The 15,358-nt window shown below is 41.9% G+C and overlaps 1 protein-coding gene across 1 annotated transcript in view; it reads left to right on the top strand.

Annotated features, from left to right (window-relative positions):
• The first annotated feature begins 1,164 nt into the window (after nucleotides 1-1,164).
• RAB2A (RAB2A, member RAS oncogene family) overlaps nucleotides 1,165-15,358 on the top strand; it is a 108,791-nt gene continuing 94,597 nt past the window's right edge. The window contains exon 1 of the mRNA XM_012738648.3: nucleotides 1,165-1,500. Coding sequence (XP_012594102.1) covers nucleotides 1,455-1,500 — 46 coding nt within the window. The 5' untranslated portion in view covers nucleotides 1,165-1,454. The remainder of the gene's footprint in view (nucleotides 1,501-15,358) is intronic.

Genomic DNA, 15,358 nt, shown 5'->3' with positions numbered 1-15,358 from the left:
AACTTTGCACAGTCTGCTCCTTGTCAGTAAACTTTGGTTCCCTCCCCCAAACTGTCGTTCTTTTGACAAACTCTTACTCATCATTCATATTCTTGGTTCAGACATAATTTTCTCTAGGTAACCCTTCCTGACACCTAAACTACCTTTGTCCTCTACCTCTTCTTCCAAAACCTGTGCTCCTTTAAAACAGGGTCTGCCTGTAGTTGCTATGCCAAGCATGAAACATAGTACATATTCAATAAATATTAGTTGGACAGTCACTTTGTGTTTCCTTTGAACAGTATTTTTAATAGGCAATTGATGAACGCTGCAAAAAATGTCAAACTATGCAAAAAAAAAAAAAAGAAAGAAAATTCAGGGAAAAGTAGATTCCTTTCAATCCCGTTCCTTCCCCTCCCCTCCCTTAATACCAGTTGTGTTTTCTTTCAGATTGATTATGCACATATGGGTATTTAAGTGTGTTCCTGCTTTTTACGCATGGCAAAAAACCATTTATTTAAGATATAATGTATGTGTAAACATACATAAACAATTTATATCTTATATATGGTATGTATCATTGCTGCATAAGACATAACACATAAATAATATTTTTACACAAAATCGCCCTTTTTTTTTTTCTTAGCTTAAGTCAGGCATCCTTTTCCTTTAAGAGCAGCGCAGTATTCCACCGTGCGGCACACCGTGACTGCCTTCACAGGCCCGGACTTACACTTTCCAGTTTGCAAATACTTCCACTTTCACCAAGGCCCGGTCGCCAAACACAGAAGTACCATAGCTCCCCACCCAGCCCCTTGTGGCTCCCGCATTGTCAAACACCTTCTCACGAGCCCAGGACGGCCCCCCCCCCCGCACCGAACGCCGCCCCCGCCTTCCCACCGCACGCCCCGCAGCCCCACCGCAGGGCGGAAGGCCCCGGCGCCCGCACGCCGGGCGGTGACAGGACCGACCGCGCCCCTCCCCTCCCCTCCCCCACTGTCTCCCGGCGCCGGGCTCCCCAGCTCAAACGTGCCGGAACGACCGCGCCCGGCCACGCCCAGCTCCGGGCCGCCAGGGCCGACGGGGCGCGGCCCGCTCGGCGAGGGGCGGGGCTCCGGCGGGGCGGGGCGGGGCTCCGGCCGGCAGGGCGCGGCCGGCGTGCGGGGCTCCTCCCCTTTCCTCCGGCGGCGCCGGCGGCCGCAGCACTTCCGGGTCGGCGCGGAGGCGGGGCGGAGGCGCAGCGGCGGCTGTTATTGTTCGGCTGGGCTCGGCCGGGTTCTTGTCTTTCTCGGCTCCGCTGGTGTCAGTTTGTCTGGCTTCCTCCTGGCCCCTCACTCCCGGTGGCTGACAGCGGCAGCGGCGGCGGCGGGCGGGGCCTGGCGTTTCGAGGCTGAGCAGCGCGGGGGTGAGGGGCGCGGAGGAGGAGCAGTAGCAGGAGGAGGAGCCGTGTGCCCTGGCACTGAGCGGCCGCGGCCATGGCGTACGCCTATCTCTTCAAGTACATCATCATCGGCGACACAGGTGAGGGCCTAGGGCGCGGCTAAGCGGGTGTCGGGGGCCCCTGGGACGGGGCTGAGGGGCAAACGGCGTCGGGCAGGGGCGCGGGCGCGGACTCCGCCCGGCGCTCCCTCCCGGCCGCGCCGCTCCATTTCCGCAGTGCTGGAGCTGGTGACGTGGGCACTGCGAGCGGCCGCGGCCTGGCCAGGCCTGGTCCGCGGCCCCCGACCCGGCCAGCCCTGCCTGCAGCTGAGGGCCACGGCAGCCGTTTGCGACGCCCGATCCGGGAAGTGTGGGACAGGAGGGACAGCCCAGGACCGTCAGAGCCCGACTCAGATGACTGCACCCCACCTGCAGGGCCCCTCACCTTGGTTCTCCTCGCGGCTCCCCAGAAAGAAAGGGGGAGGCTGAGGAGAGCAGAAGGTGATGGACCGGGGTCTTCCTGACCAATCCCACCTCCGACCTGCACGCTTCTGCCAAGGCCTGGGCAAGGCGCTTTCCTGGTGTGGGACAGCCAGCTGAGGAGAGAAGGAAATCTTAAAAAAACAATATATATATGTGTGTATATGTATATATATTGTTTTATTTGAACATTCTCAGCTCCCGATTCAGGATAAGACACATCTCATTACTTGATGGCTGGAGAATCTCTTTCGAGGTTATTAAAGAGTTCTGTTGACTTTTGCCATGTGTAAACTGGCATTATTTGATAGTAATGCAAGGCCGTTCAGTGCTCTGGGTGTATGCATATGTGTGTATGTTGAGGACGCTAATTTTTTTTTAGATATGTCAAGTCCTGTGTCACAACTGCTGATTTTCAGGTGATCTCATGCCCATTTGAAATGGAAAGAAATTGAATTATTCCAACTTAAGTGACATCCTGGTATATTTCTAAGAAAATTAAACAAAGTCATTGTAAAATATTTTTAATAACTGTAATTTTGGCATTACTTTGAATCTAATAATAAACCTAAGGCTTGTTAAGGTTTTAAAACTATTAATATACCAGAGTCTGATTTCAGTGGTAACTCTTGCATAACTTTGGACCCTTTGCACAACTTTGGAAATGTAAGCAGCTTGTTGTTGCACTAATGATGTAGCAGGTTCTATAAGTAACTAAAGAAGCATGTTGATTGCTGTCTGAAAGAAAAACTTTCTGCTATAAATATGGGTTTTCAGAAAGGTTTTTTGGTGTGTGTGTGTGTGTGTGTGGAAACTAGATGGTTTTCTATTTAAAATCCTGGGTAAAGCAGTGTTTTGCAAATGTTTGGTAGCAAATTTATAAACTTTAAAAAATGCTGAGGTATATTTGAAAGAAGGAAGGAGGGTTCTCAGACCTGACAAAATTGGATTTAGGCTGTAAAAATGAGATTGGAGAGAAATGTATTATTGTGCATGGAGTAGGAGGGCTACAGATATTGTTCACAAGATGGTGCTCCATTTTCTTGGAATATGCCCTCATCCAAAAACAGTCCCCATGCAGTTCCAAGGGAAGACACTCCTTTGCTTGCCCTTGCTGCTGTTAAGACAGTTCAGGCACTGAATACTTGACACTAAAGTGTATACAGCAGTACTTTCTCACCACTCCAGTTCAGCCAGTGTGGTTTTCTGTCAGTTTAATCTTCCTGAAACATGAATGTCAGAAGGCTGCTCCTCTGCTTGCTCACAGTTTTTAATTTAACCTTCAATGAACTCTGTATTTTAGTCCCTATCTACATTTCTAGCCTTCTTTCCCACTATTCCCCACCTTGCTTCTCTGCTATTGAGGCCCAGTGGCTGCTTTCTGTGTTTTTTCCTGGGCTCTGCTACTTTCTCTGCTTAGAGTGCCTTCCACCGCAATCTCTCCCTGTGGAAATTCTGTAAGTTGTTCCAAGTCTTATCCAGGTCTTCCATAATGCCTTCAGAGTCAACATACATTCAATTCTTGTTATGTGTCAGGATTTTTCTGGTGTTCTGGCTGGAAGTGAGTACTCCTTTTCTGGATTTATGTTTCTTACTTTGTATCATTCTTATGATATTAATCCTAGACTATTTTGTTTTATAGATGCTTGTGTAGGCATCTGTATTTGATTATATACTTCTTGAAGGCAGAAAAAGTGTTTTGTATGGCTCTGTTTGAAGAAGAGCCTAGTAAAAGGTAGATCCTATATATCAAATTAATGAACAAGGAATCAGGCCACTATATTCCTGTTTATATATATTAACAAGTTGACAGAATTTTTTGTAGCCCAGTTCTGCCACTTTTTTGACTTTGGACAAAATCCTTTGCCGTATTTCCTTATTCAAAGTATACCCATAGTTGTAAGGTATGCTCAATGTGGCCCTCCACCCCAAAAAGATGATATTAAATCAATAGTATGAGATTCATATTGATTTTTCTAGAAAATCATGGTGTGAAAAACATATATCTTTGAATGAAGGAAATCACTTACATTTTCTTTTTCCTATAAAACATTCTTAGCTTTCCTTCTCTCAGTAGTATGTGAGATAAAATGAAGATAAATGTGAAAGTACTTTGATTTCCCGAGGGAAAGGAACCATGCACATTTTTCCTTTTCAGAGTTCCCTCTTTTTTTTTTTTTTTTTTGAGACAGAGTCTCACTTTGTTGCCCAGGCTTAGAGTGAGTGCCATGGCGACAGCCTAGCTCACAGCAACCTTAAACTCCTGGGCTCAAGCAATCCTCCTGTCTCTGCCTCCCAATAGCTGGGACTACAGGCATGCCCCACCATGCACGGCTGATTTTTTCTATATATATAATAGTTGGCCAATTAATTTATTTCTATTTATAGTAGAGACTGGGTCTCGCTCTTGCTCAGGCTGGTTGCAAACTCCTGACCTGGAGCAATTTGCCCGCCTTGGCATCCCAGAGTGCTAGGTTTACAGGCATGAGCCACCTCGTCTGGCCCAGAGTTCCCTCTTTCATAGAAGAGATTTTTGAAACTTTTACATGATGATAGTACTATTGAATTATTTTCTTACTCTAAGGCTAAATGCAGTTAAAATTTAGCTTTAAATTTTTTGCTTGGTAGTGTCTTGTTTCAGAAAAAACATTTAGGGAAATGTGTCGTTTAAACCTAGATACTTTGTGGAAAGTGGTTTTTTTAACAAGAATGGCCAATACCACATAATTATCATGCATAGAGGGAGAGAAAAATTATGATAAACCTATAGTAATTGTTGTTCCTAAAATTCTTGCATCTGCCTACCATTTTAACCTCATTATTATCCCTCCTTGCCTCTCAACCAGGCATGCAAAGGCACAAACCTGGTTGTATTCTTCTATCTAAATGTCCCTTCTTGGCCCTACCCTCCCTCAAAAAAAAAAGAAAAAAAGGAAAAGTTACTCTTTGTCACCTGGCCAACTCCTATTTTTGCATTCTTTTAAGATGGCAACAAACCCCATCACTCCCTGTTGGTTCATACTGGTCCCCTCCTCTCTTCCCTCATTCTGTTTCCCTCCCCTGCCTTCCTATTCCACTTGTATTTTAAATAATTTTTCTTGTTAAGAAGACCTTTGATTTCCTTTTAGGTCTAAATATAGGCCATTCATTTCACAGATTTTTAATAGATTAGTGGTGGGGCCTTGGGGGAGGTGCTAGGTGATGTTTGAGCTAAAATTCGAATGAGTAGGCATTTGCTGGGGTGGGCAAGGGAGAATGTCTGGTATGTGGTTGGAAGTTAATGTTTGCAGCTCAGGAGAGAGTGACCTGGGTTAGAGATTTGGGAGCTAATAACATATAATGGAGTCCTTATTATCTGAGAGTTCATTTTCTTTCCCATTTATATCCCCATCTTCTTGCTTTGACATAGGGCCTTGTTGATTATACTATTTGAATTAGTTGCAAAGTCAAATTGCGTATCATGCCAAAAATGCAAGCATTTGTTTATTTGATGACAATGATTTTGGAATGTTCTTTCACATGCAAAACCATTGGCAAATGGGAATTGACAGTGCGGTTCTCTTGTAATGGAGTAGCTGATGATTGTTCATTGAATGAATATTGACAAAGAAGAAAGCTTGGATGTGATGGTGAGGAATCAGTGTTCATGAGGCAGATTGAGAAAGTTATCAGCAAAGGAGACTAAGAAGGAAGAATCAGAGTGGAAGAGAGACTGACAGTATAGTGTCAGGGAGTCTGCAGAGGAGACAGATACCACGGAAGGAGTGGTCACCAGTGTAAAATGCAGCAGAAGTCAGGGACTGTTGGTTAAAATGGTAGGAAGGCATTAGTGCTTTGCCACAGTGTTGGATTGAGAGGTGAATGAAGGGGAGAACTGTAAGGTATAGTTTCATTTATGTTTTTTAAAAATAAGGATTTTTACATATAGCGCGGTGGCTCACGCCTATAATCCTAGTGCTCTGGGAGGCCAAGGCGGGCGGATGCTCAAGGTCAGGAGTTCAAAACCAGCCTGAGCAAGAGCGAGACCCCGTCTCTACTATAAATAGAAAAAAATTAATTGGCCAACTAATATATATAGAAAAAATCAGCCCGGCATGGTGGCACATGTCTGTAGTCCCAGCTACTCGAGAGGCTGAGGCAGCAAGATCACTTGAGCCCAAGAGTTTGAGGTTGCTGTGAGCTAGGCTGACGCCATGGCACTCACTCTAGCCTGGGCAACAAAGCGAGACTCTGTCTCAAAAAAAAAAACACAGTAACTTCTGGGGAGGAGAGTAGAATTGTGTGCTTTTTATTGCAAGAGTTGGTATTGGTGAAATGGGTCTTTCTATTAATATATTGTAGGGTCCTCCCACTTTTTTTTTCTTTTTTTAAAATTTAAGCAATATCACAAATAGTATTGGAGGTTTAAAAAAAAGATATTGGGAAATTAAAAGTAGAGCCATATTGTGGGCTATTTTATAGAAGACTGAATGTGAAAGGGAAGGAAAGAATGAGAAGTTTAGACTTGGTCAGTTGGTGTGTTGGTGTGTGTGCACTCACATGCATGTGTGTAGGTGTAGATGTGTATTTTTTTTTTTTTTTTTTGAGACAGAGTCTCGCTTGTTGCCCAGGCTATAGTGAGTGCCGTGGCGTCAGCCTAGCTCACAGCAACCTCAAACTCCTGGGCTCAAGTAATCCTTCTGCCTCAGCCTCCCGAGTAGCTGGGACTACAGGCATGTGCCACCATGCCCGGCTAATTTTTATATATATATATTAGTTGGCCAATTAATTTCTTTCTATTTGTAGTAGAGACGGGGGTCTCGCTCTTGCTCAGGCTGGTTTCGAACTCCTGACCTCGAGCAATCCACCCGCCTCCGCCTCCGTCTCCCAGAGTGCTAGGATTACAGGCGTGAGCCACCGCGCCGGGCCTGTAGATGTGTATTTTAAGACGGGTTCTGAAAGGTTGAAAATACAAGAGAGAGGGGAGGAGCAAAATCCTAGTGCGTTTGGGGAAGGAATTGGATAAGTTTCTCTAGAGCTTTAGAGTTTTAACAGAAGGAAGAGCTGTTCCTATGGGAGACTCAAATGAATTTCTTTGGATTCTTGTGAATCACCAGGATTTTTGTTCAAAAAAAGATTCAGCGGCCCAAACACCAGAGATTTTGGTTTGCTAGATTTGAGGTGGAGTTCGCTGTTGCAAAATCTGTTGCCAGAAACACTAATGATTTTATTTCATGAGCAGATTTGTTAGAGTTATCTTCAAAAAACAGTGGAAAAACAAACTGGGAAGTTCAGATGTAGAAGATTGTATTAAAGCTTTTTATTATGAAATATATTATGCATATAAAAGAATATATAAGCACAGTTTAATAGTTTTAAAAAATAATAAACACCCATACTAAAGGACTACAACTCCTTGTTAACTAGGTTTCCTCTAGCCTGAATTATGTTAATCTTCCCATGCTTTTCTTCATAGTTGCATCACTTATGCATTCCTGTATTATTTAGTTTTGCGTGTTTTTAGATGTGTTTTAGCTGTTTCATTTATCAAAGGAGAGTTGAAACATATCTGAGACATACCTTTTAATGTCATCTAGAATTTAGATGATTGATTATTCTTACATTTTTCTTTATTATTATTGGTAGTCTTTCAAGATTTTGAACTAGCTTTTTTCTGTTTCCTATACCTAACCCAATTTATTTGCTACTTCCTCCCCCTAATATTCGTATTGCTCCTGAAACTTTATTTATTTATTTATTTATTTTTGAGACAGAGTCTCACTTTGTTGCCCAGGCTAGAGTGAGTGCCGTGGCATCATCCTAGCTCACAGCAACCTCAAACTCCTGGTTTCAAGCATTCCTGCTGCCTCAGCTTCCTGAGTAGCTGGGACTACAGGCATGCACCACCATGCCTGGCTAATTTTTTCTGTATATATTAGTTGGCCAATTAATTTTTTTCTATTTATAGTAGAGACGGGGGTCTCTCTGTTGCTCAGGCTGGTTTTGAACTCCTGACCTTGAGCAATCCGCCCGCCTTGGCCTCCCAGAGTGCTAGGATTACACGCGTGAGCCACCGTGCCTGCTCCTGAAACTTTATATTGAACCAGAGAGGCTGTTGGTGCTGATGTTCTCATTCCTTTTGCCCTTTCATAACCTCCCCTGGTGAACTTCCCTCCTAATCTTCTCAAAGAATGCCCCTCTTCCTTCTTAGTGCTCTTGTCCTTTTTGTCCCATTCCATTCCTACTCCAGCATGAAATTACTTTTCTCCTGCATCTTCCCTGCTGCCCCCCTCCTTTGTTTTATCTCCCCAGCTCTCCTCCTTTAGCAGTAGCCAGTCATTTTGCTGTTTTATTTGGGCAGAACCTAATTTTGCCAGCTCAGCTGTTTTTCACCTCTCCTTCTGACCCAGCTGTGCTTGCTTCGTTATTCTCTGCTCAGCCTTAGTCCCTGAGGCTGTGTCATTTGCTACAAAAGATGCTGCCATATGCAGCCCTCCCTTGTCCCCTTCCTAACTCTGCTTTCTGCAATGAAACTTTTCCTACTTGATTTCATTAGCCTGGAATATTTGCAAGTTTTAAAATACTCTACATTTTAGCTATTATTTTTCACCTGAAAGTAAGGAATGTCTGGCAAAAAAAATCCTAGATTCTCTCTGCTATCTCACACAGGTAGTAACCCCCTTTTAATTCCTGCGGTGTTTCTCAACTCATTGAGTCTCATCCTTAGAGATGCTGTTTTAGTAGTTCTACAGGGAGTCCTGGACATCTGTATTTTTAAAAATTATTGTTTGTAACAGTGATAATATAATATTCTTCTACAGTCAGTCACGGGCCTTTTTTGCTTATTTTTTTCTAAAATTGATTCTTTTTCTAATATCAAATTTTCTGCTTTTTGTGAGCCATAATTGTGCCACTACACTCCAGCCTGGATAACAGAGTGAGACCCTGTCTCAAAAATTAATTAATTTATTTATTTCTGCTTTTTGGGATTTTATTTAAGTAACCCCTAAGGTATATCCAGGCTGAATTTGTGTGGAATTCTCCATCACATTAGCTTTTGGCACTATGTCTGTATAGTAGATTCTCATGAGGAATCGTAGTTTTTATAATTCCTACACAATATCAAAGGCTTGTTATCTTTTACTCCTTCAGCAGGTACAGATTATCATTTTGCAGATGAAGAAACCAAGCTATGTCATTTGGGGCAAATCATTTTAGTAAGTGGGGAAATAAAGACTCAAACAAAGGTTGTCTGACTCCAAGGGCTCTTGGTTGTAAGGTGGTCTGGCTCGGGCTTTGCTCTTCCTTCTCCCACCTTTTCTGATGTTTTGCTTTTCATAGCTATGAAGTAGCTTTAGATTTCTTCCAGTTCTCTCTTCAAAGTGTTGTTCCCATTTTCAGATGTAGGTGACAGTTACTGTTTCTGGCCAAATCTGAGGGAGAAAGGGGGAAATGAATATTGATGGCTGCATGCTGTGGCCAGCTCCCTGAAGGCAGGATGGTGCCTACACAGAGTAAGAGTTAGTCCCTCACTAAATGATAAATGTATACTAGGTAGGCTCTGCCGAGTAGGCTGCGTGCGTTGACCACTTCATTCCTTCTTTTTTCTTTCTTTCTTTCTTTTTTTTTTTTTTTTTGAGACAGGGTCTTACTTTGTTGCCCAGGCTAAAGTGAGTGCGTGACGTCTGCCTAGCTCACAGCAACCTCAAACTCCTGGGCTCAAGCAATCCTCCTGCCTCAGCTTCCCAAGTAGCCGGGACTACAGGCATGCACCATCATGCCTGGCTAATTTTTTCTATATATATTAGTTGGCCAGTTAATTTCTTTCTATTTATAGTAGAAACGGGTCTCGCTCTTGCTCAGGCTGGTTTCAAACTCCTGACCTCGAGCAATCCACCCACCTTGGCCTCCCAGAGTGCTAGGATTACAGATTCCTTCTTGTTTCAAAAAGAATTTGAAGGCAGTTTAAATCTATATGTGCCATTTTTAGTTTTTTTTAAAGGTAAATAAGAGAATGAGGGTATGTTAATTTTCTATTGTTGCCATAACAAACAACCAGAAATGTAGCAGCTCAAACAACATGAATTTATCTTATTGTTCTATAGTTCAGAAGTGTGATGTGTCTCACTGGGCTAAAACCAAAGGTTCAGCAGTGTTTAGTTCCCTTCAGGAGAGTCCTTACTCATTCAGATTGTTGGCAGACTATATTTCTATGCAGCTGCAGGGCTGAGATCACTGTTTCCTTGCTGACTGTCATGTGAGGGCTTTTCCCAGCTTCTAGAATCCATCCACATACTCACATTTTGACCCATGACCTCCTTTCCCCATCTTCGTAGCCAGCAAACAGTAGGTCATGTCTCATGTCCCACCTTTCTGATTGTTCCTGGGTCTTCCTTTGTCTCTCTGACATAGGAAAGTTTTTCTACTTTTAAGGATTCATGTGATTAGATTGGGTTTACCTGGATAATCCAGGATAATCTCCCAATCTCAAAGTCTAATCTTTTTTTTTTTTTTTTTTTTAATGGAGACAGAGTTTTGCTCCGTTGCCTGGGCTAGAATGCGGTGGCATCAGCCTAGCTCACAGCAACCTCGAACTCATGGGCTCAGGCGATCCTCCGGCCTCAGTCTTTGGAGGAACTGAAACTACAAGCACATGCTACCATGCCCAACTAATTTTTTCTATTTTTAGTAGAGATGGCATCTCACTCCCTCTCAGGCAATCCGCCTTGGCTTCCCAGAGTGTTAGAATTACAGGCATGAGCCACTGTGCAGGCCTCAAAGTCTAATCTTAACCACATCTGCAAAGTTCCTTTGCCAGGTAGGGTAACATATTCATAGGTTCTGGGGATTAGGGTATGGACATCTTTTGGAGGGCATTATTCTGCCTGCCAGGGAGGGCTAAGGAGCAAATGATAGAAACAGTAAAATGAAATCAGAAGGGACATTAATACCCCAAGTGGACGATATAAACCTGCTTACACTTCTTTGAAATAGACACTATATTTAGCACTAACCAGTGCAGAGAGACAGCCCTGCTCATTTACCCTAATTATAGTATTCATTATTTTCAAAAAGTATATGCATGTATATGCTTAACTCCTAATATTGAATCTTGAAAGAAGCTTTTCTTCTGATTCCTCTTAAAAAGAATACAGTGTCATGTAGTGGAAGAATGTAAATATATTTAATACAATTGTATTTATAGGGCATTTTCTCTACTGGCATAACACATTGAATCTGAGCCAGTAGTATCCATGAAGAAGACTCTATTTCTATTTTCTAAGTGAGGAAAGGGAAACTGTCATGTCCTATAGCTAGTAACTGGCCAGGGTGGAATGTGAACCCAGGTCTTTCTGACTCCAAAGTCCATGCTCTCTCCCCATATCATATATCTGTCTTTCTTTCTGTCTGTCTGTCTTTCTTTTGTTTTTGTTTTTTTGTTTTGTTTTTTTTTTTTGAGACAGAGTCTCACTTTGTTGCCCAGGCTAGAGTGAGTGCCATGGCGTCAGCCTAGCTCACAGCAACCTCAAACTCCTGGGCTCAAGTGATCCTCCTGCCTCAGCCTCCCGAGTAGCTGGGACTACAGGCATGCGCCACCATGCCCGGCTAATTTTTTCTCTATATATTAGTTGGCCAATTAATTTCTTTCTATTTATAGTAGAGACGGGGGTCTCGCTCTTGCTCAGGCTGGTTTCGAACTCCTGACCTTGAGCAATCCGCCCGCCTCGGCCTCCCAGAGTGCTAGGATTACAGGCGTGAGCCACCACGCCTGGCCCTTTCTGTCTTTCTTTCTGTCTTTCTTCTTTGAGACAGAGTCTTACTCTGTTGTTGCCCGGGCTACAGTGCCATGGTGTCAACCTAGCTCACAGCAACCTCAAACTCCTGGAGCGATCCTTCTGCCTCAGCCTCCCAAGTAGCTGGGACTACAGGCATGCAGCACCATGCCCAGCTAATTTTTTTATATATATTTTTAGTTGGCCAATTAATTTCTTTCTATTTTTTTAGTAGAGACGGGAGTCTTGCTCTTGCTCAGGCTGCTTTCGAACTCCTGACCTTGAGCAGTCCGCCCCGCCTCGGCCTCCCAGAGTGCTAGGATTACAGGCGTGAGCCACTGAGCCTGCCCGGCCTCATATATATTTCTTGATCCCTGTCAATTCCATATCAGACCTTTTCTGATGGCTTACTAACTTCTTGGTCCATGGAGTTGCTGTGGGAGTACATAGCCCACTAGTTCCCTTTACTTAAACAGATAGGACTTCCACTCATGCAAAATAGGGCAGAACTATCCTGTATATTGATAAAACTAGGATAAAGTCCTTTCTCTGCTACTTACCAGCTTTGTGACTATGGGCAACCTATTTAATCTTCCTAAGTCTTGGTATCCTTATCCCTATAATGGGAATGAATAAATGAGATCATATGTGTTAACAGTGACTTGAATAAGAAATGGTTACCATTTTATCCTGCTGCTTTGAATGTTTCTATAATTTCCCCAAATGCATTTGAAAAACTAACCCAAATTTGACCATTGCTGGATTGTGTCTTAGTTATGCTGATCATAGCAAAAATAATTTTTTTGCCTTTTGTGTGTTCTAATATGTTGATTTCTCCCATCCCCCGTCCTTGCTTAGCTTGCTCAGTTTTTGGCCAGCTGATACTTCAAGGAGTCTGCTATCCTTGACTCTATATTGTTTCTTTCCTATCCTAGCCTGTGCTGGGCTTTTTTTTTTTTTTTGTACTTACCGTATTTATATCTAGATGTTTTATGGGAAGTTTCTTACATTATCAAGGTTCTTTATCAAGATTCATTTTGCTCTAGGTATCTATCTGTTTGGCAGCTTTGCTTAATTTAGTGTATATTACCATCCAAATCCACTAATGATTTAGAAATACTCTTAGGATTTTGTTCTAAGGAGGACCTGTTTAATTGCAAAGAACAGAAACCCATGCGAACTAGCTCAAAAAAAAAAAGAATTATGATAATTTAAAGAGGGCTTCTAGGAATCGAAGAAAAATTATGTAAGTAGATCTTGGGCTACTGGCTACTCTGAAATTTTTGTTTTCCTCTTGGCTTCTCTCTTGACCATTGAGCTATTTAGAAATGTGTGTTTAGGTTTTTAAACATATTTTTTTCTTTTTTTATAATCTTTTCATTATTGACTTCTGACTTTTGTTTTATTTAGAGAACATAGACCATATGTATTGATTCTTCAGTGGTTGAGATTAATTTTATAGCTGAATATTTTGTCAGTTTTTGTATGTGTTCCATGTGTTCTTGAGAAGTTTAATCTTGTGTATGTGGTGGGTTCAGGTTTCTGTAATGTCCATTAAATCAAACTTGCTATTTGTTTGGATCATATCTTCTGTATGATCTTTTGTTTATTTCACTTTAGAGTTTTGGGGAAAGATGTTAAAATCACCTATTGTGGTAATAGATTTTTCTTCTATTTCTGTCCAATTATTTTTCTCCCCATAAAATTTGAGGGCTAATTTCTAAGGTGCACATCCTGGACTCAGGAGCTATACATCTTACTGAAGAGTTATTCCTTTGTCATTGAATTTCTCTCCACTTTTTATTTAGTATAGTTTTTGGTACTTAAGTGTTTAATATTAATTTTGCATGTTTGGTTCATGTGTGCCCAGTTGGTACTTTTTCATCCTTGTTTTTTTTATTTTTTGAATTAGTTTTGTTTGTGTTGTTTAGGAAATAAACATTACACTTGGGTCTGAAACTTTTTTGTTCATTGTTATTTTGAGGGATTTATCTATATTAATACATATTTCTCTATTTTATTGATATTAATTGCTAGGTTGGTTTAATTCTAATTATGTTCTGTTGTTTGACTATACCACATTTTCCTCATTCTTTGACTTATAGAAATTTTAGGGGTGGTTGTTTTGTTGTAAAAGACAATACTACATGGATTATCTTGTGTCTGCCTCCTTGAGCTGTGTGCTAGAGGTCTGGAAATACACCTTATAGAGGAATTATGGGTGGCAGGTATGTACATCTTCAGCTACCAACATATCTAAATCACTCTCCAAAGTAGTTATCAGTTGATACTCTAGTTCTGATTGTGTTACTTTTTTTTTAAGGCCTGTATTTTTTGTGTAGCCCATTGCTATATTTTTTAAAAAATTCAATCTGAGAGTCTTTGTTTTAACTGGAGAAATTAATGCTTTTAGATGTATTGCAGTCATTGATCAATTGGATTGTTGTTTGCTATCAGGTACTAGCTTGATCCAGTCAAATGGACAGGGATCAAGGTGTAGATCACAGGCATGCCCATTCACCATGGGCTTTCAGGTAGAGGTAGGTACGTGTCCTGCATGGGAAGTGATATGCTAGTCACATTTCCCATGCATGTGTAGTATCACTCGTTTCTTGCAGGACAATGTAAAAAGAGTATGTTGGAAAGAGGATACCCACCCTAACTTACTTGGGCACATAAACAATTAATATAAATTCCTAGCTTTTTATTTGTGAAACAGGTACAGTACCTGTCTAGTGCACCCTATAGTGTACCCAAAGCTCAAGGTTGGTTCTTCCCTAACTTTACAGAAGTCTTTAAAATTTGTATCAGTCATTTGTTTCCTTCATTTATATACAGTTGCTATGTCAGTGTCACTGGTATATTGCACTGCTGCCCCAACGTTGTTAAAATTGATGGAATACTTTCCCTTTTGCATTGTCCATCATTAGGAATACCTACTATGCATCTAGGAGACTAATAATATATTATTCTAAGTCCTCTCTGGTTATTTTATTAGGTTGGTGCAAAAGTATATGTGGTTTTGGGCCCATGAATTTTGAATCATTATAACTAGGCTCAAACATATCTTTATTAATCAAAATAGGAACCATTACAATCACATTTTTGCCAATGAGAAATAGTTTGTTTATTCCTGTAGCATAAAAATCCATGCTTTGGGATTCAACAAACTCTGGAAAGCATTGTCTCCATTCTACTGATTATGAAAGCATTTTTCCCTGCAAAAAGTTGTCGAGATCCTTGAAGAAATGTTACTTGCTTGGTGAGAGGTCAGGTGAATGTGGCAGATGAGGCAAAACTTTGGAGCCCAATTCATTCAACTTTCGAAGTGTTTGTTGTGTGATGTGCAGTCAGGTGTTGCCATAGAGAAGAATTGGGCCCTTTCTGTTGACCAGTGCCAGCTGCAGGCATAGTAGTTTTCACTGTATCTCATCAATTTGCTGAGCTTACTTCTCAGGTGGAATGGTTTCACCAGGATTCAGAAAGCTATAGTGGGTCAGCTGGCAGCATACTACCAAACAGGGACCATGACCTTTTTTTTTTTTTTCTTTTTTCTATTTCACCATATTATGGGAGTACAAATGTTTAGGTTACATATATTGCCCTTGCCCCATACTCCCTCCCCAAGTCAGAGCTTCAAGTGTGTCCATCCCCTACAGTGCGCATCAGACTCACTATTTATGTATATGCCCATCCCCTCCTACCCCCTCCCATCTGCCCAACACCCG

Source organism: Microcebus murinus, chromosome 7, assembly GCF_040939455.1.
Source record: "Microcebus murinus isolate Inina chromosome 7, M.murinus_Inina_mat1.0, whole genome shotgun sequence".
NCBI lineage: Eukaryota > Metazoa > Chordata > Mammalia > Primates > Cheirogaleidae > Microcebus > Microcebus murinus.
This window is presented reverse-complemented; position numbering and strand designations above follow the sequence as displayed.